At 40.1% G+C, this 26783-nt stretch overlaps 1 protein-coding gene across 1 annotated transcript; it reads left to right on the forward strand.

Moving 5' to 3' along the window:
• Positions 1 to 3658: 3658 nt before the first annotated feature.
• LOC122694376 (schlafen family member 12-like) lies at positions 3659 to 26498 on the forward strand. The gene is made up of 4 exons (XM_043903028.1): positions 3659 to 3965; positions 20469 to 21547; positions 22440 to 22520; positions 25802 to 26498. Exons 2-4 carry the CDS (start codon positions 20494 to 20496, stop codon positions 26380 to 26382), a joined length of 1716 nt encoding a protein of 571 aa, XP_043758963.1. The 5' UTR covers positions 3659 to 3965; positions 20469 to 20493; the 3' UTR covers positions 26383 to 26498.
• The last annotated feature ends 285 nt before the right edge of the window (positions 26499 to 26783 follow it).

The following is a 26783-nucleotide window of genomic DNA, read 5'->3' on the forward strand; positions in this document are numbered from 1 at the left end:
AGTAAATTAAAACTGATACACTACTATGACCTAATCTACAGACTTTATTTGAATTTTATGGCAAAAAAAAAAAAAAAATCTGGTCTGGGATTCAATCTAGGAACACATATAATATTTATGTTTCTTAATCTCCTTTAATCTGGATTGGTTCTCTAGTTCCCCAGTTCATGGGGTCACAAAGAGTTGGACACAACTGAAGCAACTTAGCACACACACATGCATACATTGGAAAAATCCAGACAAGCTTAATAACTCTGTCACAGCAACTTCTAAAATACAAGTTTAAAGAAGTGAGAGTTTCAGTATTACACAAACTACCCACAAGAACAGAAGAGGAAACACTGCCTAAGTAACTTTATGATGCTAGCATACTCTTGTTTTTAAATCCCTTTATTTTGCATATTTCTCCTAGCAATTTCCTGGATTGACATTTTTCTTGTTTTAATTGAAGTATAGTTGGTTTACAATGTTGTGCTAGTTTCTTCTGTACTGCAAATTGATTCAGTTATATATGTGTATTCATGCTGTGCTGTGCTTAGTCGCTCGGTCGTGTTGTTTATCTATTTTATATATAGGGATGTGAAATTAATCCCCAACTCCTAATTTATCCCTCTCCTACCCATTTCCTCTTTGGAAACTGTAACATTGCTTTCTATGTCTATCAGCCTGTTTCTGTTTTGTAGACAAGTTTACATGTATTAACTTTTTAAATTCCACATATAAGTGATATCATGTATTTGTCTTTGTCTGACTTACTTCACTTAATGTGATAATCTCTAGGTCCATCCATGTTGCTGCAAATGGTATTATTTCATCCTTTTTGAAAAATGGGTGAGTAGTATTCATATATATACATATATATGCCACATTTTCTTTATCCATCCGTCGATGGATACTTAGGTTGCTTCTACCTCTTGCCTATTGTATATATTGCTGTTATGAACACTGGCTAGCATAATCTTGATAATCAATTGGACAAGTGAAATATGAGAGGAAAACTGCAGATCATCATCACTCAATGTCTAGATGAAGAAAATTCTAAATAAAATTTTAGCAAACCAAATCCAACAATATCTAAAAATGATAATACATCATGGCCAAGGTGATTTGAATCAGGAATTAGTTTATTTTTTTCTTCTAGTTTTACTGAGATATAATTGACACACAGCACTGTATCTAAATGAGGAATTTAATGTTCATTTTAGCACTAGAAAATCAATCAGTTTGTAACTTGACAGATTAGAAGATCAAATGAGAAAAATCATATGATCAGCTGAATAGATGAGAAGGCTTCTAATAAATTTGGATATTCATCCGTGATAAAGCCTCTGAGCAAATTAGAACTATGACCAACCTTTTGGGAAGTGATAAAAGGAGTTTATGAGAAAACACACAGCAAATAGTTTTCATGCTGAGAAACTACTGAGATATCCCCTTAAGATAGTGAACACAGGAAGAGTGCCTACTATCAACACTTATTCACTGCCTCCCAAGAGGTTCTAGCTAATCCAGTTGAGCAGGAAAAATAGAAAATGGGTACTGAAAAGAAGGTGATATGACTGACTGTTGTTTTCTGGGGTCTTTTGGTGTTTTAGCTGAGTTGCTTGGCTTGCAGGGTCTTAGTTTCCCAACTAGGGATTGAACCTGGGCCTTTGCAATAAATGAAACCACTGAGTCCTTACCACTGGATCTCCAGGGAATTCGCTGATCGACTATGTTTTATTTAGTTATTTTTGGCTGTACTGGGTCTTTGTTGCTGCACGGACTTTCTCTAGTTGGGGTGAGCGGGGGTTACTCTCTCATTGCAGTGCCGAGGGCTTCTTGTTGCGGTGGCTTCTCTTGTTGTGGAACAGGGGCTCCACAGGCTTCAGTAGTTGCGGCTCGGGGGCTCTGGAATACAGGCTCAGTAGTTGTGGTGTGTGGGCTTAGCTGCTTTGAGGCATGTGGGATCTTCCCAGACCAGGGATTGAACCTGTGTCCATTGCATTGCAAGGTGGATTCTTTACCACTGAGCCATCAGGGAAGCCTATGTTTTTTTTAAAAAGTGCAGAAAAATCATTAGAATAATAAGGAAGTGTGTCCATTTTCTGGTTGCAGAAATCTATGTGTGCAAAGTAATTGTATTTATATTATCAAACGGAAAAAATTTTCAATTTATTTTTGACTGTGCTGGGTCTTTGTTGTTGCACACAGGTTTTTCTGTAGTTGAGGCAAGTAAGGGGCTACTCTTCGTTGGATGCACAGTCTTCTCATTGCGGTAGCTTCTCTAGTGGCAGAGCTCGGGGCTCTAGGCAAGCCGGCTCAGTAGTTGCAATTCCCTGACTACAGCGCAGCCTCCGCAGTTGTGGCCCAAAGGCTTAGCTGCTCTGTGGCATGTGGGATCTTCCCGGACCAAGGATTGTCCCCTGCACTAGCAGGCGGATTCTTAGCCACGGTGCCGCCAGGGATGGCCTCCAAAATTATTTTTTGAAGATAACTATCTAAAACTGCCTCAAAAATTAGGGACATAGGACTATCTGACAACAGGTGCGAGATCCTTTGGGAAAATTGTACATAACTTTATTGTGAGACATTGAAGAAAATGTGATTAAGTATAGGTTATATCATGTGTCAGGTCAGGGCTGGACATCTTCCCCTGCTTGGACTGGGAAGTGCCTTAAAGAGCGTAGGGAGAGAAAGTTGGGGATTATAGATTACAGATTACAGAAGCTGTAATCTCATACAGATGTCATTGTCTCCAAACTGATCTACAGATACTTGTAGGGCAAATGAAAAAAGAAAAAAAAAAAGTCTGAAAATAGCAAACGTTGGAAAAACTTAGAGAACCAGGAAAAGAAGCCTGAGAAGAACACACATACTATTGTTCGTTACTAAGGTGCATAACAAATGATCCCAAAACTCAGCTGCATAAAATAACCAGACTCACAGATCCTGAGAGCCCGGAATCCGGACAGGGGATATGTTGTTCCATTCATTTTCAACTGACTTGAAGGTTGGGGTTGGAATCCTCCGAAGGTTCAGTCTGCGGCTGATGGTAGGAGACGCCACTAACTCGGGGGTTCCTTAGGCATTCCGACCTCCCTCCCTTCTTCCCTCCCTCTCCTCCTTCATCTCTCTCTTTCACGGTTTTAAAACGCGGCTTCCGAGAGTTTCAAAGTCTGCGGGTTCCGGTCACAGGTCTTAGACTGGCTGAGCTGCAGAAACATCTATTACCATAATTACCATAAAAAAGCGGGCCTAAGAAAAGTATCAAGAAAATCGTACCCCTTTGAGAGAAACCAAATGGAGCCGGCTCCGGACCGATCATCCCAAATGGCCCTGAGGTGCTCCTCGGGGAATGTGCCCGAATCTGCCTCCGGATCTTCGCGCCATCCTCGTTTAGGTGCACAGACGGCTCTTACCCGGTCCCCAGCGGCGACTGGGCTTTAAGTCCAGGGGACAGCGGTGCGGCTGGAACGAGGCGAGTAGAGCTGGAGAGAGTCCCGAGTAGAAAACCTGATACCCCTTCGGCTGTGATGAGCCAAAGAAAGGACAGTCGAGCAAACGCTCAGGGTGGCTCCCGGCGCGTGGGGGGACACTGCCTGACAAGCTGATTGGCTGCCGCGCTAACAGGCGGGAACGGCCGCGGGCGGATGGGGACGCCGAGCCCGGAAGAACCGCGACCGGGACCAGAAAGCGGACCTCGCCAGTTTCGATTTCTTTGTTTTAAGTGAGCTTCGTTCTTTTAGGCCTATCGTGCATAGTATCTTCGAAAGTACAGATAAGCAGGCCCAGAAGGAGAAATCTCCCGCCACCACTCGGACACTCACGTGTTTAAAGCCCGGGCTCTTCACTCGCAAAGTTTCGAGGGGGGGAGGCGGCGTCGTCACCATTGGCTGGATGTGCCAGCTCGCCTAGCGTTTATCAGCTCGCCTTTCAAACTGGGAACAACAAGGATCCTGCAAACTTCTGAGCAGCGCACCTGGGTAAGTTTGTCCCCTCCACCGCCCTGCCCCCGCAGTTGCCAAACGGGCTTCCCTGGTGGCTCAGTTGGTAAAGAATCCGCCTGCAATGCAGGAGACCCCGGTTCGATGCCTGGGTTGGGAAAATTCGCTGGAGCAGGGATAGGCTACCCACTCCAGTATTCTTGGGCTTCCCTTGTGGAGACCTGGGTTCGATCCCTGGGTTGGGAAGATCCCCTGGAGAAGGGATAGGCTACCCACTCCAGTATTCTTGAGCTTCCCTTATGGAGGCCTGGGTTCGATCCCTGGGTTGGGAAGATCCCCTGGAGAAGGGATAAGCTACCCACTCCAGTATTCTGGTCTAGAAAACTGCATGGACTGTGTAGTCCATGGGGTGGCAAAGAGACGGAGATGACTGAGCGACTTTCACTACTGCCACATATTTGGACCTCAGCTTCTTATCCTAAGTCTAATCCAGCCGCCCCCAACCCTTTTTGACACCTTTCTTTTAGAGAAAGACAATTTTACCACCACCGTGGTGGGGATGGGGGTGGGGTGAGGGGGTGTGATTTTGGCAGTAATTCGAGTGATGGGGAGCAGCACATGAAACTTCCCTCGCTGGCCAGCAGCTCACTTCCTGCTGTCCCCGGGCAGACCCCGGCCCGATGTTCCCTCATGTCTGAGTCTTGGCTCCGTGACTCCTGTCTCCGTAGCTGCTGAGGCTGCTAAGTCGCTTCAGTCGTGTCCGACTCTGTGCGACCCCATAGACGGCAGCCCACCAGGCTCCCCCTTCCCTGGGTTTCTCCAGGCAAGAACACTGGAGTGGGTTGCCATTTCCTTCTCCAATGCATGAAAATGGAAAGTGAAAGTGAAGTCACTCAGCCCTGCCCAACTCTTCATGACCCTGTGGACTGCAGCCTACCAGGCTCCTCGGTCCATGGGATTTTCCAGGCAAGAGTACTGGAGTGGGGTGCCATTGCCTTCTCCGTCTCTGTAGCAACATCTACCAAAAGCCTACAGACTGTTAAGGACTTGGGATTGGGACACGTGGGAGCTTGAGGTCAGAGCTGGCATCTTCCCCTGCATGGACCTAGGGAGAGAAAGTTGGGGTCTGAGCAGCAGCATATCACAGGGAGGGAGGAAGGGCAAGGGACAGGTCAGGAATAAGGGGAGTTAGGGTTTTGTGGATAGAAATGTGGCTGGCAGTCACTGGTGAACTGTCTTCTAAATCCAGAAAGAGAAACCAAGCCCTTAGTGCTTTGCCAGAGCTTATAGTCTAAAAGGGAGTGGGGAGAAGAACCACGCCCTTTTAAACTAAATACAAAGTGCTAAGGGAGAAGGCCAAAGAATGCACCATGTGCTTGTGGTCTGTGGTTTGTGTGTGTGTGTATGTGTGTGTATTTGGCATCTTGGTTTTTATTTCTCAGGAGTTAGTTCCTGTCACTTCTGGCCCACCTTTCTGTGCAGTTACCACCAACCTTCATTCTGGCATAACTAAGGAGATGTGAATGCCATCCCATTGCCCATTAAAAATAGCTAACAACTCAGGCTAAATCCCTAATCCAGGTCGGATAGAATTTTCCCCAAAGTCTGAAGTGTGGAAGATTTCAAAAACAACTTACCTGTAAAACTAGATCCAAGGTTCCAGGTGAGGTCAATGATTTTTAGGCTCTTATGGATTTGGTAGGCTTCAGTTCCCAGCATATTTAAGGACTGTGTTCCACCACCTAAAGGCAGTTGTTTTGAACTGTAGAAAGTTCTCCATAGTTACAGAGTTGGACCTGCACGGCCAGGATGTCATGCTCACCCACAAGCTCTGGGTCCTTTTTCTATATGGTGTCTCAGTTCCAGCTTCCGTGGGTTCCAGGTTGCCCAGCAGGATGAGAAGGCATCCTCCTTAAGCACTCTGGGGGGTGAGACAGTACATATGGTGAGTGAACCAGAAGGGTTCACCAGTGGTAGGGCCTGATGCAGAGGGTGTTAAGGTTGGGAGGAAAGGTGAGAGGACTCTAGATGCAGAAGCTACAAGAAGACTGGGATGCAGGGACTTCTTGGCAGGGCTTGTATTACAGAAGATACTAGGACTGGGACTGTGTTCTTGGGCATGAGTAGAACTGACTCTCCCTTTGGGATAGAGATGCAGAATCTTTTCTGTCAGGTCAGCAGGAAATGTGGACCTGTGTTTGAGGCAGCCCTCATGTCTAAGAAATACAAAGAAACTGGGTCTAAAGAATACTAGTTGTACTGCAATATTGTGGAGAAAGCATAGGATGGCAGGCATACTTATCTCTCTCTGCTCTTTTCTTTTTTTTTATTAATTTATTTTAATGATTTTATTTTTAAATTTTTGTTCTACAGTTGAGTATAATTGATCGACAATATTGTGTTAGTTTCAAGTGTACAGTAAAGTGACTCCCTTATACATGTATCTATTCTTTTTCAAATTCTTTTCTCATTTAGGTTATTACAGAATATTGAGCAGAGTTCCCTGTACGTACAAATACAGTAGGTCTTTGCTGGTTATCTGTTTATGCAACATTAAGACTTTTATTAAGGGTTATAATTAAATGACTTTGTTTAGCTGGCTTTATCGATGTTTATCTATCAGGAGAGGATACTTCTTCTGTTAGTGTCTCTTTTGGGGGAAATGTTCCTTCCTTCAGGACTTCCCCAGTAGCTCAGCTGGTGAAGAATCCACCTGCAATACAGAAGACCTGGGTTCAATCCCTGGGTTGGGAAGATCTCCTGGAGAAGGGAAGGGCTACCCACTCCAGTATTCTGGCCTGGAGAATTCCATGGACTGTATAGTCCATGGGGTGGCAAGGAGTCGGACATGACCGAGTGACTTTCACTTTCACTCACTCCTTCCTTCAGGGTCATGTTCAAAAGCTTTTCTTCTAGGGACCTGGGCCAAGGAGTCCTATTTGAATGGATTACTAGTTCCTCATCTCTTAGAAGGGCATCTTCCATCTGGTTCAGCTCTGAGTTTTGGGGCAACCTTGAGGAAATGGTTCTGCCTTCTAGTAAACTTGGAACCACAGCCTTCTCCCTCCAAAAGGTACAGGGCAGAGCCCAGTAATCCTCTCAAAGATGAAGTTGCTAAAGAAAAATCTGGACAACTCTCTGTCTCTGAGTCTGTCTGTGTGTGCCTATTCCCATGTGCTCTTTTGCCCCCTAATAAATGCTTAACTTGTTTCACTACTTCCCATTTCTCTTGGAAATCCATTTATTCACAGCTGACGGGCCAGGGCCTTGTCACTAGCCACTGGTCCTTGGTGGTCTAGTGCCTGGGTTTCAGAGCTCTCATTGCCGTGGCATGACTTCAGTCTCTGGCTGGGAACTGAAATTCTGCTTAAAGCTGCTGTAGTCCGAGGCCACCCGAGATCATATTTGGTGCAGAAACCCAGGAATTCAAGGTAAACCGCAGCCTTTGCCCAGCTGCGGCTTGAGGCCCCTGACTTTTGCTCTTGTCCTTTTTCTCTTGCTTTCTGCTTTGCTTTCTATTCAAGACATGCAGAGCATAAACTCAGTCTGCTCACTGCCTTATGGGTCCACTCAAATTGAGTGACAAGGGCCACCCTCAAATTAAGGATACCCCAGGTCATGCAGGTTCAAATAATGCTTGAGTGACAGCTGACGCTGTCCACTGGGACCTAGTGGAAACATGATTTCTGACGGGGAAGGAGCCCAAAGAGTCTTTCAATCTCTCTGTCCCATGTAGAACCCTCCACTATGCTTTCCACTATGCGCACCTTATTCACACAAAAAGATCTCCATATAAGCGATTCAGACTACCATAGGGTGTGACTCTATCTGAATCTGTCTGCCCATGTGTGTGCCTGTTTATTTTCCTCCTAATAAACACTATATTTTTTCACTAAAAAAAAATCTTATACCATTCTTTAGGAAACCATTTGACAATATATATTTAGATCTTTAAATATTTCATCACTCGATCTACTGATTCAACTTTTAGAAATCTCTGTGTCTGTATATACTTCATCTACTTCCAGAGTTTTATAATTTTCACTTATTTATGTACCTAAGACCAAGTGTAACCTCATGTTTTAGAGCCAACCTTTATTTCCACAGATCTAGACACTTTCTTCACTTAACATGATTTTTCCCCTAGGGAAAAATCCTCCATTTCTAGAACAGAAGAGAAATTGCTGATTTTCTGTTCTGGCCTCCATTCCCCATCCTAAAAAGCCTTTACATATGTTTGAATCATATTTGTATACTGAATTGAAGTACTTTGTCAGGAGACTCTTAGACTCACTGCAAAGTAGAAGATGTAATTAGCCTATCCAAGCCTCAGTATAACTGATCTATGATCCTAGTATAATTTATTGAATAATTAAAAGCAACTTCAGGGTACTTCCTTAGTGGTCCAGTGGTTAAGACTGCCTTTCAATGCAGGGAGTGCAGGTTCAATTCCTGGTTGGAGGGCTAAGATACAACATGCCTCGTGGCCAAAAAAAGCAAAACATAAAACAGAAGCAATATTGTAACAAATTCAGTAAAGACTTTAAAAAATGTTTCACATCCGCCCCCCAAAAAAATCTTAAAAAAAGCAATTTCATTTCCCAGCTGTAGAAAAATAAATAATACTATGCTAATAATATATATGAAGTTATGAAGCAGTTAGTAAGGTTTTTAAAAATAGCTAATCATTATTTTACAAAATGAGTATATATAACATATTATTACACTGGAAAAACAAGATTTAAAACTGTTTGTCAAGTTTAGCATGGACCAGACCATACAAACTCTTCCATTGGAAAAAGCTCATCATGTTGGGTAAAGTGTTAAAAGAGCAGAAAAACAGCTTACATCTCTAATTTATATTATGTAGCTACTATAACTATACAAAAAAGATCTTAATGACTCAGAAAACCACAATGGTATGATCACTACCTAGAGCCAGACGTCCTGGAATACAGAGTCAAGTGGGCCTTTAGGAAGCATCCCTACGAACAAAGTTAGTGGAGGTGATGAAATTCCAGCTGAGCTATTTCAAATACTGAAAGATGATGCTGTTAAAGTACTGCATTCAATATGTCAGCAAATTTGGAAAACTCAGTGGCCACAGGACTGGAAAAGGTCAGTTTTGATTCCAATCCCTAAGAAAGGCAATGGCAAAGAATGTTCAAACTACTACACAATTGCACTCATCTCACACACTAGCAACGTGATGCTCAAAATTCTCCAAGCAAGGCTTCAACAGTATGTGAACCAAGAACTTCCAGATGTTCAAGCTGGATTTAGAAAAGGCAGAGGAACCAGAGAAATTGCCAACATCCATTGGATCATAGAAAAAGCAAGAGAATTCCAGAAAAACATCTACTTCTGCTTTATTGACTATGCCAAAGCCTTTGACCATGTGGATCACAACAAACTGTGGAAAATTCTTCAAGAGTTGAGAAAATCAGGCCATCACACCTGCCTCTTGAGAAATCTGTATGCCGGTCAAGAAGCAACAGTTGGGACTGGACATGAAACAGTGGATTGATTCCAAATTGGGAAAGGAGTATGTCGAGGCTGTATATTGTCACCCTGCTTATTTAACTTATATGCAGAGTACATCATGAGAAATGCTGGGCTGGAGGAAACACAAGCTGGAATCAAGATTGCTGGGAGAAATATCAACAACCTCAGATATGCAGATGACACCACCCTTGTGGCAGAAAGTGAAGAATTAAAGAGCCTCTTGATGAAAGTGAAAGAAGAGAGTGAAAAAGCTGGCTTAAAACTCAACATTCAAAAAACCAAGATCATGGCATCCGGTCCCATCACTTTATGGCAAATAGATGGGGAAACAATGCAAACAGTGACAGACTTTATTTTCTTGGGCTCCAAAATCACTGCAAATGGTGACTGCAGCCATGAAATTAAAAGATGCTTGCTTGTTGGAAGAAAAGCTATGACAAACCCAGACAGCATATTAAAAATCAGAGGCATTATTTTATTGACAATGGTCCATATAGTCAAAACTATTATTTTTCCAGTAGTCATGTATGGATGTTACAGTTGGACCGTAAACAAAGTTGAGCACCAAAGAATTGATGTTTATGAACTGTGGTGTTGGGGATGCCTCTTGAGAGTCCCTTGAACTGCAAGGAGATCAAACCAGACAATCCTAAAGGAAATCAGTCCTGAATATTCATTGGGAGGATGGATGCTGAAGTTGAAACTCCAATACTTTGGCCACCTGATGCGAAGAACTGACTCACTGGAAAATACCCTACTCATTGAAAAAGACCCTGATGCTGGGAAAGATAGAAGGCAGGAGGAGAAGGGAACAGAGGATGAGGTGGTTGGATGGCATCACTGACTCAATGGTCATGAGTTTGAGCAAGCTCCAGGAGTCGGTGATGGACAGGGAAGCCTAGCATGCTCCAGTCCATGGGGTCACAAAGAGTCGGACATGACTGAGCAACTTAACTGAACTGAACTATAACCTTGACACCAACATCTGTCAACAATAATATGAGAAAGGACAATTTTTTTACAATCTCATCCATGATCATAAATACAAATCTTAAACAAAATATTACAAGTCAGATTCAATATTAAGAAATGATAGCAGGAGGAAGGACTTCCCTGATTGTGCAGTAACTGAGACTTGGTGTTCCCAATGCAGGGGGCCCAGGTTTGATCCTTGGTCAGGAACTAAAATCTCACATGCTACAACTAAGAGTTTGCATGCCACAATTGAAAGATCCCACATGCCACAAGGAAGATACCACATGCTGCAACTAAGATATGGCATGGCCAAATAAATAGACTAAGTAAATATTTTTTTTAAAAAAGAAATGATTACAGGAGTGATGTCAGCAAAAAGGTGGATAAGGAAGCTTCGACTCCCCATGAAAATATAGGAAAAAATAAAAAAACAAGAAACCAGATGGCTCAATAGTCTGGGCTCCAAAATCACTGCAGATGGTGATTGCAGCCATGAAATTAAAAGACACTTACTCCTTGGAAGGAAAGTTATGACCAACCTAGACAGCATATTAAAAAGCAGAGACATTACTTTGCCAACAAAGGTCCGTCTAGTCAAGGCTATGGTTTTTCCAGTGGTCATGTATGGATGTGAGAGTTGGACTGTGAAGAAAGCTGAGCGCCGAAGAATTGATGCTTTTGAACTGTGGTGTTGGAGAAGACTCTGGAGAGTCCCTTGGATTTCAAGAAGATCCAACCAGTCCATCCTAAAGGAGATCAGTCCTGGGTGTTCATTGGAAGAACTGATGTTGAAGCTGAAACTCCAATACTTTGGCCACCTGATGTGAAGAGCTGACTCATTGGAAGAGACCCTGATGCTGAGAAAGATTGAGGGCAGGAGGAGAAGGGGATGACAGAGGATGAGATGGTTGGATGGCATCACCGACTCAATGGACATGGGTTTGGGTGGACTCCGGGAGTTGGTGATGGACAGGGAGGCCTGGCGTGCTGCGATTCATGGGGTCGCAAAGAGTTGGACTTGACTGAGCGACTGAACTGAACTGAACAATAGTAAGTGGTTAAAGGCAGTCAAGTGAGTATATCAAGAAGACACAGCATTCAAAACTGTAAGAAATTGCATGACAATTTTGCTTGCCCTTGGCTCAAACTCTCCCTGGCTTGGCAAGATCTTGGTCTGGATGAGATAGCAACTCAGTTCCCGCTTCCCTCCTTGACATGGAGGTGCCAGAACAGGCCTTACATGTGATATTCTAACCTGTCTTAAAGACTGCCTGAGGGATGGTGTCCATATCACCTCATTCAGACCCCAGGTGGGAAAAAGTGGCAGCCACTCTTTGTGAAATCTTCAAGGAGACTATAAACATACAGATGTCTAGGACAAAAGACTACAGTTGAAGACATACAATAACCATCTAAAGCCTGGAGAAAGAGCTGGGGTGAGATTTTGGGGAAATGAAGGTATTGCAAAGCAATTATGTATATGGAGAAATTGAATAAAGCTCAGGTAGGAGTTGTGATCAGTAAAAGACCTGAGAATTTCTTAACCTCTCATGTGAGGCAGACTCACTATGCTCAGACCATGCTCAGCTAATCAGTGAAAGACTGCCCTGGCACAGAGGCAGTCTGCAAAAACTGGGAGAGGGGGCTGTTTTTTCAGACATCTGATTTTCAGCAAAAACTTGTAAGGCATAGAGAGAAACAGGAAAACATGGCCCATGCAAAATAAGAAGGTAGAATGGCAGAACTTTCCCCTGAGGAAACTCAGATATCAGACATACTAGATGAAGATGTTAAAACAACTAGATTAAGTATGCTCAAAGAGCCGAAGGAAAAAATGGACAGAGAACTAAATAAACCAGGCAAACAGTATATTTACAAAGTAGGAATATCAACAAAAATAATAGAAATAATAAAGGAAGACAAATCTGGAGCTGAAAAATACAATAACTGAATTGAAAAAAAGTAGAGAAATTCAACAGTAGACTTGAAAAGGCATAAGAAAAAAAATCGATGAATTTTGAGACAAGACAATTGAGATGATCGAAGTTGAAGAGCAGAAAGAAAAGAATGAAGAGAAGCAAACAAAGCTTTGGGGATTTGTGGGATATTATCACACAGAGCAATACACATTATGGGAGTCCAGAAGGAGAAAAGAGATTGTTTGAAGAAATAATGACTGAAAACTTCCTAAATTTGGTGAGATATGTGAATCTACAGAAGAAACTCAGTAAACTCCCAAGAAGGATAAACCAGAAGAGATTCACACCAACACTTCTTATGATCAAGCAGTCAAAGCCAAAGGCAAAGTGAACCTTGAAAGTAGCAAGAGAGAAGCAACTTGTCATATCACACAGGATCTTCAGTAAGATTAATAGCCAGTTTCTCAGCAGAAAACCTTGGAGGCTAGAAGGCAGTGGGATGATATATATTTAAAATATTTTAAAAAAACCTGTCAACTGAAAATTCTATCTCTGGCAAAACTGTCTTTTAAAAATAAAGGAGAAATTAAGATAGTCCCAAACAAAAGCTAGAGGAATTTATTTCCACTACGCTAGCCATAAAGGGAATGCTGAAGGGAATTCTTCAAGTTAAAGTGAAAGGATGTCAGATAGTAATTCTAATAACAGTTATTGGTAAAAGAAAATATGTAGACAAATACTACAAAAGTATTACTATAATTTTGGTTTGTAACTATTTTTATTTTCTACTGGATTTAAAAGAAAAATGCATAAGTAGTATAAATCTAAGTTACCGGTACATAGTATATAAAGATACAGTTTGTGACATCAGTAACATAAAGTGAGGGAGGGATGATTTATAAAGAGGTAGAGTTTTTCTATGTGACTCAAGTTAAATTGAAATGATTTTAAGGCAGATTGTCATCATTTTAAAATGTTATATATGAGGTTTCCCTGGTGGCTCCCAGTGGTGAAGAATTTGCCTGCCAATGCAGGCGACATGGGTTCGATCCCTGATCTGGGAAGATCCCACATGCTGCAGAGCAGCTAAGCCCATGCACCACAACTATTGAGCCTGTGCTCTAGAAACTGGGAGCTGCAACTACTGAAGCCCGAGTGCCCTAGGACCCATGCTCTGCAACAAGAGAAGCTGTTGTAGTGAGAAGCATGCACACTGCAAGTAAAGAGTAGCCCCTGCTCGCTGCAACTAGAGAAATGCCCAGACAGCAATGAAGTCCCAGCACAGCCAAAAATAAATAACATTATTAAAAAATAAACTCTTCATCAAATCCTCTGGGTTTGAGACACATAGTTAAAAAAAAGTCCCAACACCCATTTATGATTAAAAAACTCTCTGCAAACTAGGAATAGAGGGGAACTTTCTCAATTTGGTAAAGAAGACCTGCAAAAAAACCTACAGCTAACATCCTAACTTAATGGTGAGAAATTTGAAATTTTCCCACTAAAATTAAGTTGAGGTAAAGATATCCCCTCTCACTACTTTTTTTCATCATTATATTGGATGTCCTTATTAAAACAATAATAATAATGAAAGAAAGAATAAAGGTATACAGATTGGGAAGAAGAAATAAAATTTGTTCACAGATGACATAATCATTTATGCAAAAAATTGAAAGAATAATAAAACAAAAACTACTGAAACTATAAACAGTTATAGCAAGTTTTCAGGATACAAGGTTAATATACAAACGTCAGTCATTTTCCTATATACTTGCAATGAGCAGTGGAATTTGAAATTAAAAACACAATATCACCTACATTAGCACCACCCAAAATGAAACGCTTAGGTATAAATCTTTGAAAATATGTAAAAGATATGTACAGGGAAAACCACACAACAGTGATGAAAGAAATCAAAGTAGAGCTAAATAGGGACTCCGTATCTGTGAATAGGTTTCATATTGTCACAATCTTAGTTCTTCCCAACTTGATCTATAAGATTCAATGCAATCCCAATCAAAATCCCAGCAAGTTACTTTGTGGATACCAAAAAACTGATTTTATAGTTTACATGGAGAGAAAAACAGAACCTCAAATAACCAATACAATATTAAAGGAGAAGAACAAAGTTGGAGAACTGATACTCCCCAACTTCAAGAAAGTACTTTAACTTCAATAAAGCTACACTGGTTAAGGCAGCATGGTACTGATGAAAGAATAGAAAAGATCAATGAAACAGAATGGAGAACTCAGAAATAGACCTGCATCAATATGGCCAGCTGATCTTTGACAAAAGAGCAAAGACAATACAATAGAGTAAAGATAGTCTTTTCAACAAATGGTGGTAGAACTACTGAACATCCACATAGAAATAAAAAAAAAAAAACATGTAGATAGTAACCTTATACACTTCACAAACATTAACTCAAAGTGGATCATGGGATGTATTAACAAATGTAGAATTCAAAATGATAAAACGCCTAGAAAATAATCTAGGAGAAAACCTCAGTGACCTTGGCTGACAATGACTTTTTAGATACAACACCAAGGGCATGGTCCATGAAGTAAAGAATTGATAAACTGGACTTCATTAACATTAAAAAACTTCTGCTCTGAAAAGAAAATGTCAAGAGAATAAGACAAGGCACAGACTAAGAAAAAATACTTCCAAGAAACATAGTTATTGTATTGTTATCCAAAATATGCAAAGAACTCTTAAAATTCAACAATAAGAAAATAACTCTATTTAAAAAATGAGCTAAAAAATCTTAACAATCAAAGAAGATATACAGATGGCAGATAAGCATATGAAAAGATGATCCACACTATATGTCATCAGGGAAATGCAAATTAAAACAAGATTCTACCACTTATCTATTAGAATGGCTAAAATCCGGAACACAGAGAACACCAAATGTTGGCAAGGATGTGAAATACCAGGAACTCATACTCATTGCTGATGGGAATATAAAATGGCACAGCTACTTTGGAAGACAGCTTGGCAATTTCTTACAAAACTAAACATACTCTTACTGTATACTCCAGCAATTTTGATCCTTGGTATTTTTCCAAAGGAAATGAAATTTTTTGTCTCCACAAAAACCTGCATATAGATGATTTAGCAGCCCTATTCATAACTGCCCAAACTGGGAAGCAATTAAGACACCCTTCAGTGCTCAGTCGCTTCAGTTGTGTCTGACTCTTTGTGACCCCATGGACTATAGCCCACCATGCCCCTCTGTCCATGGGATTCTCCAGGCAAGAATACTGGAGTGGGTTGCCACTCCCCTCTCCAGTAGATGCTCCCGACCAAGGGATCAAACCCATGTCTCCTCATGTCTCCTGGTTTGGCAGGCAGGTTCTTTACCACTAGCACCACCTGGAAAGCATCCTTCAGTAGGTGAATGGATAAATAAACTGTGGTGTATTCAGGCAATGGAATATTATTCAGAGTTAAAAATAAGTAAGCCTGGATGGGAGGGGAGTTTAGGGGAGAACAGATACATGTGTATGTGTGGCTGAGTCCCTTTGTTGTTCACCTGAAGCTATCACAACATTGTTAATTGGCCACACCCCAATATAAAATTAAAAGTTTTTTTAAAAAATAAGTGAGTTATCAAGCCATGAAAAGACACAGAAGAACCTTAAATGCATATTATCGCGTGAATGAAGTCAATTGAAAAGATTGTATACTGTATGACTGCAATTATACGACATTATGGGAATGGCAAAACTAAGACAGTAAAACGATCAGTAGTTGTCAGGGACTGAGGGTTGCAGAGAGGAGAACAGGTGGAGCACAGAAGATTTTGGGGGGCAGTGAAAACGCTCTGTATGATAGTGCAATCATGGATACATGTTATTATACATTGGTCCAAACCCATAGAAAATTCAACACCAAGAGTGAACCCTAAGGTAAACTATGGGGAAAAAATAAACACAAAGGAAGGCATTAAAATAGGAAATGAGGAAAACATAGGCAGAACATCTTCAACATAAGTTGCAGCAACATGTTTTTGGATCTGTCTCTTCGGGTTATGGATATAAAAGGAAAAATAAACAAATGGACCTAACTAAACTTAAAATACTTTGCACAGCAAAGGAAACCATAAACAAAATGAAAAGACAACTCACAGAATGGGAGAAAATATTTGCAAACAATGTGACTGACAAGGGTCTAATTCCCAAAGTATACAAACAGGTTATATAACCCAAATGTCAAAAAAACAACCCAATCAAAAAGTAGTCAGGAGACCTAAATAGACATCTATTCAAGATAGATAGCCAACAGGTACATGAAAAGATGCTCAAGGTTGTTAATTATAAGAGAAAAATGCAAGTCAAAACTAAAATGAGGTATCACCTCACACTGGTCAGATCTGACCATCATTAAAAAGTCTACAAACAATAAATGCTGGGGAGGGTATGGAGAAAAAAGAACCCTCATACACTGATGGTGAGAATGTAAATTAATGCAGCAGCTATGGAGAACAGTATCCATATGATCCAGCAATCCCACTCCCAGGCAGTTTTCTAGGGAAAACTAATTCAAAAAGATACATGCACCTCAGTGCTCATAGCAACTCTACTTACAGTAGCCGAGGCATGGAAGCAACCTAAATGTCCATTGACAGGTGAATGGATAAAGAAGATGTATCATATAAATATATACACATACACACAAAACGGGATATTACTCAGCCATAAAAAGGAATGAAATAGTGCCATTTGCAGAAACATGGATGGACTTAGAAATTATCATACTAAGTGAAGTTAAGTCAGACAGAGAAAGACTAATATCATTTATATATGGAATCTTAAAAAAATGATTCATATGAACTTATTTACAAAGCAGAAATAGACTCACAGACATAGAGAGCAGACTTATGGTTACCAAAGGGAAAAGGCAGGGGGAGGGATAAATTAGTATTAACATATACACACTATTATTTATAAAATAGATAGCCAACAAGGGCTTACTGTATAGCACAGGAAACTATATTCAATATCTGTTAATATCCCACAATGAAAAAGAATCTGAAAAAGACTAGATTTACACACACACATACACACACATATGTATAACTGAATTAGTTTGCTATACACCTGAAACTATCACATCGTAAATCAACTATACTTCAATTAAAAAAGAAAGGAATCGGGTGGAGAGGGAGGTGGGAGGGGGGATCGGGATGGGGAATACTTGTAAATCCATGGCTGATTCATGTCAATGTATGACAAAAACCACTACAATATTGTAAAGTAATTAGCCTCCAACTAATAAAATAAATGAAAAAAAAAATAAGATCTGTACCCTTAATCACATCTGTAGAGGCTGTTGGTATAATATAAGGTAACATATTTGCAGGATCTGGGGTTTAGAGCATGGACATCTTTAAGGATTATAATTTTGCCTGCCATAAGACATGATGATATCACTATTGTTTTATTATCAAACTAAAATTTTCTAATGTCATAAAGTAAATAAAAGAGAGAGGCAATAAATAAATAAGAAAGGAAGGAAGGAGGTAAAAAAAAAGCAAAAGGATAACTGGATGAATGTAAGTTAAAGGATCTCATTCAACGCTTCAACAAAATAATCAATAAAGACATAATATATTCCTTAAAAAAATAAGAAATGAGGGTCAGAAGAAGATGAAATGAAGATGGCTTCACTGGTGAATTCTACCTGGCTATAAAGATGGCTTCACTGGTGAATTCTGCCTGGCTAAATTTTTGTGTGTGTGTGGGATTCTTGCCAATAAAAATAATTTTCTCAACTAAAATCGGAACATTAGCACCATTCTGGCTGTCCAGTCTCAGTCCTGTGCAAGAAATACTAAGGTGATCCACTTGTCAGATATCTTAATTTGTTCATGCTTCTATCACAAAATGTCATAGACTGGGTGGCTTATAAACGGTAGAAGTTTATTTCTTACAGTTATGGAAGTTGGTGCAGCAAATTTGGTGTCTGATGAGGGCGGCTTCTTGCTTCTTAAATGACTGTCCTTTCTCTGTCCTTACATGGTGTAAGGGGTCAGGCAGCTCTCTGGGGAACCTTTTATAAGGATACTAATCTTAATTAGGAAGGCACCCCCCTTATGACTTAATCACACCACACCCCAAACATCATCACACTGGGGATTAGGTTTCAACATGTGAATTTTAGGGGCACACAAACATTAAATTTATAGTACCAGGCTATTCTCTGGAACCAGGATCCAGTCATGAGGTCCCAGGACAACATGTTGGCATGAGTCCCAGGGCTCCTTGGGTAGAGGCCATTGAGAACTCCAAAGAGAGGAATGTTGGACCTGAAACCTTACAGTGTTGTCCAGGCTTGGGCAACCTTCCAGGATGACACTGCTGGCCCTGGCTGGTCCCAGGCACTGGAAGGGCTCAGAAAATTTCATGGACGACATTCCAGAGCATGAAGAGTGCTCTGTACCCCAGAGGTTCAGAGTCCATGGCAGGAACCAGCCCCAGATCTTTCCTGTTTGTGTTCTGATTAGAAGCCCCCACCTGATTTCCTGTAGTTTGAAAACAACCACTCTAAACTTCCTGGTGGTTTCCCTGATGACTCAACAGTAAAGAATCTCTGCCTGCAATGCGAGAGACCTGGGTTCTGTCCCTGGGTCGGGAAGATCCTCCTTGGAAGAAGGCATGGCAACCCACTCCAGTATTCTTGCCTGGAGAATCCCCATGGACAGAGGTTGGGGTCCATGGGGTCGCAAAGAGTCGGACACAACTGAGCGACTCAGCACACAGCACAAAGAGTTATTTTCGATGTCTCAGCTCTGGCTGCTGTAACAAAACTATCCTAGACTGGGTGGTTTATAAACAACAGAAATTTATTTCTCACAGTTCTAGAGGCTGGGAAGTCCAAGATCAAGGTGCCAGTGTGGTCAGGTTCTAGTCTGGTTGAAAAGAGGGTCTTTTTCTGGTTGCGGACTACTGACTTTTCATGACATGGTAGAGAGCAGAGAAGAGAAGCAAGCTGTCTTGAGATTCTTATAAAGGCATTAATCTTATTCATGAGTGCTCGAACCTTATGATCTCATCTGATCCTAATGACCCCCCAGAGGCCCAACTTTCTAATATCTTCAGCATGGTAGGGCAGGGGTTCAGCGTACGAATTTTGGAGGGAAACAAATATTCAGTCCATACAGTTATTTACAAATGATCAAAAGTTTATGGAGACTGAGGTGGTATCTACAACCCACAGCTGAGCCTCCTCAGGATACTGGTCCAGCAAAGGATAGGAATATTTGGACCCTTTATATCCTTTCCCAGTGTAGTTATTTCTATCTGTGATAAACTTTACACTCAGTTGTCTCTAAGCCATATAGCAAAACCGTAATCCCAATAGACCTTAAAGGGACAGAGCTAATGGATTATGTATATAGTTATACTAAAGCAGATGTTTTTGTATATAAGAATTTTACCTCATTGAAAATATGTGGCTATGTGATATCTGATAGAAAATGGATAGAAAATAGAAAATCTTGGCCCACCTTGCTTAAGATCAATGGCCAAAATTTGTGAATCTGATTCATCCTTGCAGGAAGGAAAAATTACTACAATGGCATATTGCACCAACGCAACATTGTAAAGCAATGTTGCTTTACAACTAAAAAAAGAAAAAAATGGTATATTGCTAAATGTGTTTATACTCAACAATGATAATTTCACCAAAGGATTCCTCAATAAGATAATTAAGATGAAGTTGAAATTATTTTAAAAATTAAAATATATGTAATATATAAAACTAAAACTTGGTTCACTGAGATCAGAAATATAGATAGGCTCTCCTCAGGGCCTTATTTAAGAAAAGAAGAGAGAAATAAGTTTTTTATATATATGGAATTAGAAAGTATATAATATAAACAGATAAATATGAGATTCAAACAATTAGAAGAGGGTCGTATAAAACTATGGTAAAATATTGAAAAATTTTAGAGGAGTACAAATTATCACCTTAATTCAAAATATGTTCAAAAAAACATACTTTGTATCCTTACCGTGCTGTTCAGTGGGATATAGGGTAAAGCAAAAGAAAGAATGTTGCTGGGTTTGCCTCACAATACAGAATTTGCTATCTCTTCTGTTCAGGTACTATTTTAAATGGCTGTCTGTTTTACAGAAAAGAATTTCTGCTTGGAAATTGAATGGCTCCTGAGAAAATGACCAACTGTATTGTTTTGGACTCTAACTACGCTGAGCTGGTTTTAGATGTGGGAAAAGTCACTTTGGGGGAGAAGAAGAGAAAAAAAATGAGAGATTCTCAACTGAGAAAAAAGCAGAATGAAAACCTCTCAAAATGTGTGATTACTTTGCTGAATTCTGGAGGGGGGATGAGCAAGATTGAAATTGAGAATGAAGATTATAGTTATGAAAAAGATGGAATAGGATTAGATTTGGAACATTCTTTAGCCGATATGGTTCCAATTGTTCATAAATACTTTGACTTTATGAAACAAGGTAAATATTTTCTGATTTTTGTCAAATCGTGGAGCTCCAAAATCCCTGGGATGAAGATTGCCACCTTGAGTTCCAATTTGTACAAAAGAGATATAACCTCTGTAAATGTCATGAATGCTACCGTGGCACTGGAATTCCTCAAAGACAGGGTAGAAACTAGAGAGAGATTTTCTTTAATGTCGAAATCATCTTCAAAGAGGTGCCGAGAAGAAACAGAAGAAAGTAGCACAAAGGCCTTGGCTTCTGATTTTTTTAATAAGACGCAACTTGGGTACAGAGAAAAACTCACCTTTACTGAATCCACATATGTGGAAATTAAAGACTTCTCAACACAAAAGCTGTTACAACGCATTAAAGAGATTCTCCCTCAGAACGTTTCTGCATTTGCAAATACTCGTGGGGGGTATTTGTTTATTGGTTTAAGTGAAGAAAGACAAGAAGTAATTGGCTTTAAAGCAGAGAAGAGTGACCTTGACAAGTTAGAAAGAGAAATAGAAAAATGCATCAGCAAGTTGCCTGTCTATCACTTCTGTATGGAGAAGAAGAAGATAAATTATTTATGCAAATTCCTTGAGGTATACGACGAAGAAAATCTTTGTGGATATGTCTGTATGCTCAAAATAGAGCCGTTCTGTTGTGCAGTGTTTGCCAAAAAGCCGGATTCCTGGCATGTGAAAGACAATCAAGTGATGCAGCTGTCCGTGGAGGAGTGGGTGCAATTAATGATGGGTCCTGAGCCGGGTGAGGAAGGGGGATTAGAAATAATGGTGCATTTGGCTGCGGCAGCAAGGTTTTTTGTTCTTTGAGATTGGGGGCAAGATCAATAGTCCTCAGATTTCAACACCTAATTTACTAATCTTTGGTAGATACAAGCAATAGTTTGCTATCTCTACCTGTTTAGAAGGTAGTGATTCCATACACAGAAGTACATTATCTTCTCTCCACAGCACTACCTGGTGTAATTTTTCTTCCCTATCACCTCTACTCACTTTCAAGGAAAGCCTGTGAATTCCTTCTCCCTTTCCCTTCAGAACTCAGTTTCAGTAACTGACCATTTCTTTCTCTCAGGAACACTTGCCTCTTTTATGTACTTGCTCCTTCATCTTTCTTTACACCTTTCCCTTAAAACCTCTTCCCTCTTCCTCTCCTGTTTCTTCCATTTGTGGACCAACATATAACCCTAAATTGGACAGATAAGAAAAGGATAATGTTGGTATTTTATCTGATTTTTGGAAAAGGAAAGCATCCAGTGAAATTGGACCAGCACTAGCAACTTAAAAATCTCTGAAATTGCAAGCCTTATTCTTAGAATCTGCATGAAATTAGGCTCTCCTTCACTAGCCATCATGTTTTCTAATTTTAATTGCTTTTTAAATGAGCTCAGTTATATGGTAATGTATTCAATTACTATTCATGCACTTTCCTATTAATATTCAACATAGTATGCTTCAGCAGCTTCAAGGAATAAATTTATAACTTTTGTCTGACCTGGGAATCTATCCACGATATTTAACAATATTTCTATTGGGAAAATGGGGTCATTTCTAACCAGACTTTAGATATACAAAGCATTTAGTTGAAATACTAAGCATTTAGTTGTGACAAATTAAGAAAGTGGTTTTTGTTTTTTAAGATTTTTCCAGGTTGCTTGAAGAGATGAACCTTCAACGAAGTATGTCATCACCAATTCCCCATGATTGGTCTGTTGATAAAGGTAAGAATTTAGAAAGTCATCAGCAGAGATATCACTTTAGAGGTAATTTAATTAGGGTTTCTTTGGACTTGTTTGTGTTTTCAAATCTCCTCTTCAAATCAGCTCTGTCTTGAAACTTATCATCAAAGCATATTCTGGCATTCAGGGGAATGCTTCTGGTGGTTTTAGCGTGGACTATATCAAAATGTAATATTTCAGATTTTGAGTAGACTTTTTCTTGGTGTAATAGGAGCTCCTTTCATTGGAAGTAAGAGAAACCCAAGTCAACTTAGTTTAAACAAAAAGGAAATCCATCATGTCAGTAGGAAGTCTATATTGAGACCCAGCTTCATACACGGCTATATTACATTATTGAAGAAAGACCAACAATACTCAGAATCTCTGATTTACCTGTTTTTGTTGTTATTGTTTATGGGCAACATGTTTGTTGTTTTCTGCTGTTTAAACAGTGTTATCTTGAATATTTTTCTTCAGCCTTCTGTGGCATATTTGTGAAGGTTTTTCTAGGGTGCACACCTAGGAGTAGAATTGCTAGGTCAGGAAGTATATGAATATCCAAGCAATAAGGTAATGCCAGATTGTTTCCCAAAGTAGATGAGTCACTTTACTCCCACCAACATGTTAGAAATGGCACATCTTCTCCAGTTGTCAGCTTCTCTTCATCTTTCTTTTCATCCTCCTTTTTCCCACTCAGATAGGTGTAAAGTAGTATCTGTTTACATCTGCATTTCCCTGGTTATTAATTTGGTTGAGCATCTCTTTGTGTACTTACTGTCGGTATGTATTTTATTGCCTATGAAATGCCTATTCTGTTGGTTGCCCATTTTGCTATTAGGCTTTTGTCTTTTTCCTGTTGATATGTAGGAGATTCTAGAATCCAGATCCTCTTCTGATCATAGGTATTACAGGTTACAGAAATCTTCTCCAAGTTTGTAGCTTTTGTTTTCTCTTTTCTTGAGGCTGCTGCTGCTGCTAAGTTGCTTCAGTCGTATCCGACTCCTTCAGGCATATGATGATTATCAGCAGCTTGATAGTTTTGCTGATTATAACTTAAATTTAAAATACTCCAAGTTACCAATATTTAAATTTTCTGTTTCAGTGCTCTTTCTGCTTTGTGTATGAGATCCTCTCTAACCAGAAAGTTAGAACCATATTTCCTTTCATTTTCTTCTAAAAGTTTTAGGGTTTTGCACTTTATGTTTAATATTTAAAGCCTCAATCTATCTCAGTGGTGATGTAAGGGTGGTATTTCATTTTATTCCATGTGGATAACCACATTGTTGTTTTTTATTCACTAAGTCGTGTCTGACTCTTTGTGACCTCCCTGGACTGTAGCCCACCAGGCTGCTCCATCCATGGGATTTCCTAGGCAAGAATACTGGAGTGGGTTGCCATTTCCTTCTCCAGGGGGATCTTCCAAACCTCGCAATCAAACCTGTGTTCTCCTGGCTTGGTAGGCAGATTCTTTACCACTGAGCCCCCAGGGAAGCCCAGTAACCACATTACCCAGCTCCAGTTACTGAACAGTTCCCATTTTCACCCACCAATTTGCCATGCCAACTCCAGCAATATTACTAGGTATATGTATAACTATGTCTCTAGAATCCCTATTATGTTCATTTGGTCAATTTGTCCTTATACACACTATACTGTCTTAATATTGTAATATTGTTCTAAGTACTTAGCAGGGCAGGCCTCCTTACTAGTACTCTTTTTCTTGGAGAGCGTCTTGGCAATTTAAATCATTTAATCTTGGAGAAGGAAATGGCAACCCACTCCAGTACTCTTGCCTGGAAAATCCCATGGACCGAGGAGCCTAGTAGGCTACAGTCCATGGGGTCGAAAAGAGTCGGATACGACTGAGCGACTTCATTTCACTTTATGGCAAAATGTCTTGTGTGAAACATGTTTATCTTAATTTCCATGAAACAACACTCTGCAGTCTAATAAAACTTTTATCTACTGTACATAGAAAAAAAATCATTTAATCTATGAAACAAATTTTAGAACTGTTTAAGTGCCACAAAAAGCCCTTTAAAGATGTTTATCGCAGTTACACTGAATATCCATATATGCCATTTCAGAAGTGGCATAGTGACATAATTTATATCAATTGGCCTTTGTACAACTGAGCATAGGTTTTTAAAATGTTCTGTTGTTCTAACTGATGTTACCTTTTTGTTTGGCTGCACTGCTTAGCTTGCGGGATCTTAGTTCTCTGACTCAGAACCGAATTTGTGCGCTCAGGAATGAATGAGGTACAAAGTCCTAACCACTGTACCACCAGGGAATTCTCAGCATTTTACTTTAAAAGTTACATTTCTTTCTTATTTGTTGCTAGTGTGTAGAAATGTAACTGATTTTATATATTGATTTCACACCACCTTGTTAAAATTAAATATTTTAAATAACATTGCTTTCCGGACCTAAGAAAATATCATTAAGATATTGTGTTGCAGAAACCAACACAACCTTGCAAAGCAATTATCCTCCAATTAAAATAAAAGAAAAAACTACAGAGGCTTTGGAAGATGCACCATTCCTCCAAAGGGGATTCTATTTCTTTCTGCAGGTAGATAGAGTACCAGTGATAACCTTGATTTTTTGTTTTAAGGTTTGTTTTATACTTTTCTAGCAATAATATCTTTAAATTTTGCCCTTACCATTATTAGGTCATGGCTCTTCTTGAGTCTCAAATTCTGAGGTGTTAACCACGGGCCTTCCGCTCTTCAGGGACTTGAATTCCAGTCTAAGTCACCCCACCACCATGAGGTTGATGAAACTCAAGTTCAGCTCTTTTTAACCTCCCAGTTGACATTTTCTTCTGGGTTGTCTGCATCTCACCCTGTATCTGCCAGTTAGTTGAAGGAAATGTGTATGTAGAGTTTGGCTGCTTTTCTGCAGTTTTATCTTAGATTTTCCTTCTCGAATTATAGTTCCTCTGGTAGCCCTGAATGCCAGTCTCTTTTTCCTCAGCCTAGTAAAACTGAAGATTTATGCTTGCGCTGTATTTACCCATGACATGATATGGAAAATATCCTCAGGCAAAAAGCTGGGATGAATGTGATGCTGCTTCCTGTGCTTCCATCAAATATTGTGACCCTTTAAGTCCTGCTTGTGTTGGTTGCTCTCTAGTTCTTTAAATTTCTATTTTTATATGTTATGCAACTTTTATAGTTGTGTTTGGTGGGAGAGATTGGTCTGGTACAAGCTACTTTGTCATGGTTGGAATTGGAAGCTTCCAATGTTTAAACATTTATTATGATTATTTTCATATCTAGTGCCATCAGAAAAGGTGACGTATATTCCAGAAATCCTCTGCAAGAGACTGTTCTCACAACATGAAGGACTTGCACAGTTAATACGTAAAGAAATGGGCTCTGTTCATCATGGTACATTGATCTTTTCTAAGAGTTGGTCTTTGGATCTGGACTTGCAAGAGAACCAGAGCGTCATCTGTGATGCACTTCTAATTTCCCAGGACCGTCCACCAGTCTTATACACCTTCCTCAGGGAACTGAATGAGGAACTAAAAGGTTATTCTATACAAACTGCCTTAACTTTAAAGAAGAAACTGGTAAAAATTGGTGGCTACACTGGTAAAGTGTGTGTCATGACAAAGATCTACTGGAGTGAAGAATCTTCTATATTAACTGAAGGCAGTGCAAGACTTCTTCATGATTCAAGCTTATCTGCAATTTACCCTAAGTCCTACACCCTTATAACCAGTCAAACAATGAACGACTTAAAGAAGGCCCTTTTTATAGTCTTGAAGAGTCTTAGAACTTTGAGTGATAAATTTGATTCTGAGATTTTTCACCATCTCCTGAGCAATCAGCAGGGATTACTTTCTGAGGAATGACAAAAGGTGTTTAAATATCGTCCAGTTCACTTTAGTCGCTCAGTTGTGTCCGACTCTTTGCAGCCCCACAGACTGCAGCACGCTGGCTTCCCTGTCCTTTGCCATCTCTCGGAGTTTGCTCAAACTCATGTCTATCAAGTCGGTGATGCCATTCAATCATCTCATCCTCTGTCGTGCCCTTCTCGTCCTGCCTTCAATCTTTCCCAGCAGCAGGTTCTTTTCTCATGAGTCAGCTCTTTGCATCAGGCAGCCAAAGTATTCAGCTTCAGCACCAATCCTTCCAATAAATATTCAGGACTGATTTCCTTTAGAATTGACTGGTTGGATCTCCTTGCAGTCCAAGGGACTCTCAAGAATCTTCTCCGACAGCACAGTTCAAAAGCATCAATTCTTCGGCGCTC

This window comes from Cervus elaphus, chromosome 5 (genome assembly GCF_910594005.1).
Source record: "Cervus elaphus chromosome 5, mCerEla1.1, whole genome shotgun sequence".
Lineage (NCBI taxonomy): Eukaryota > Metazoa > Chordata > Mammalia > Artiodactyla > Cervidae > Cervus > Cervus elaphus.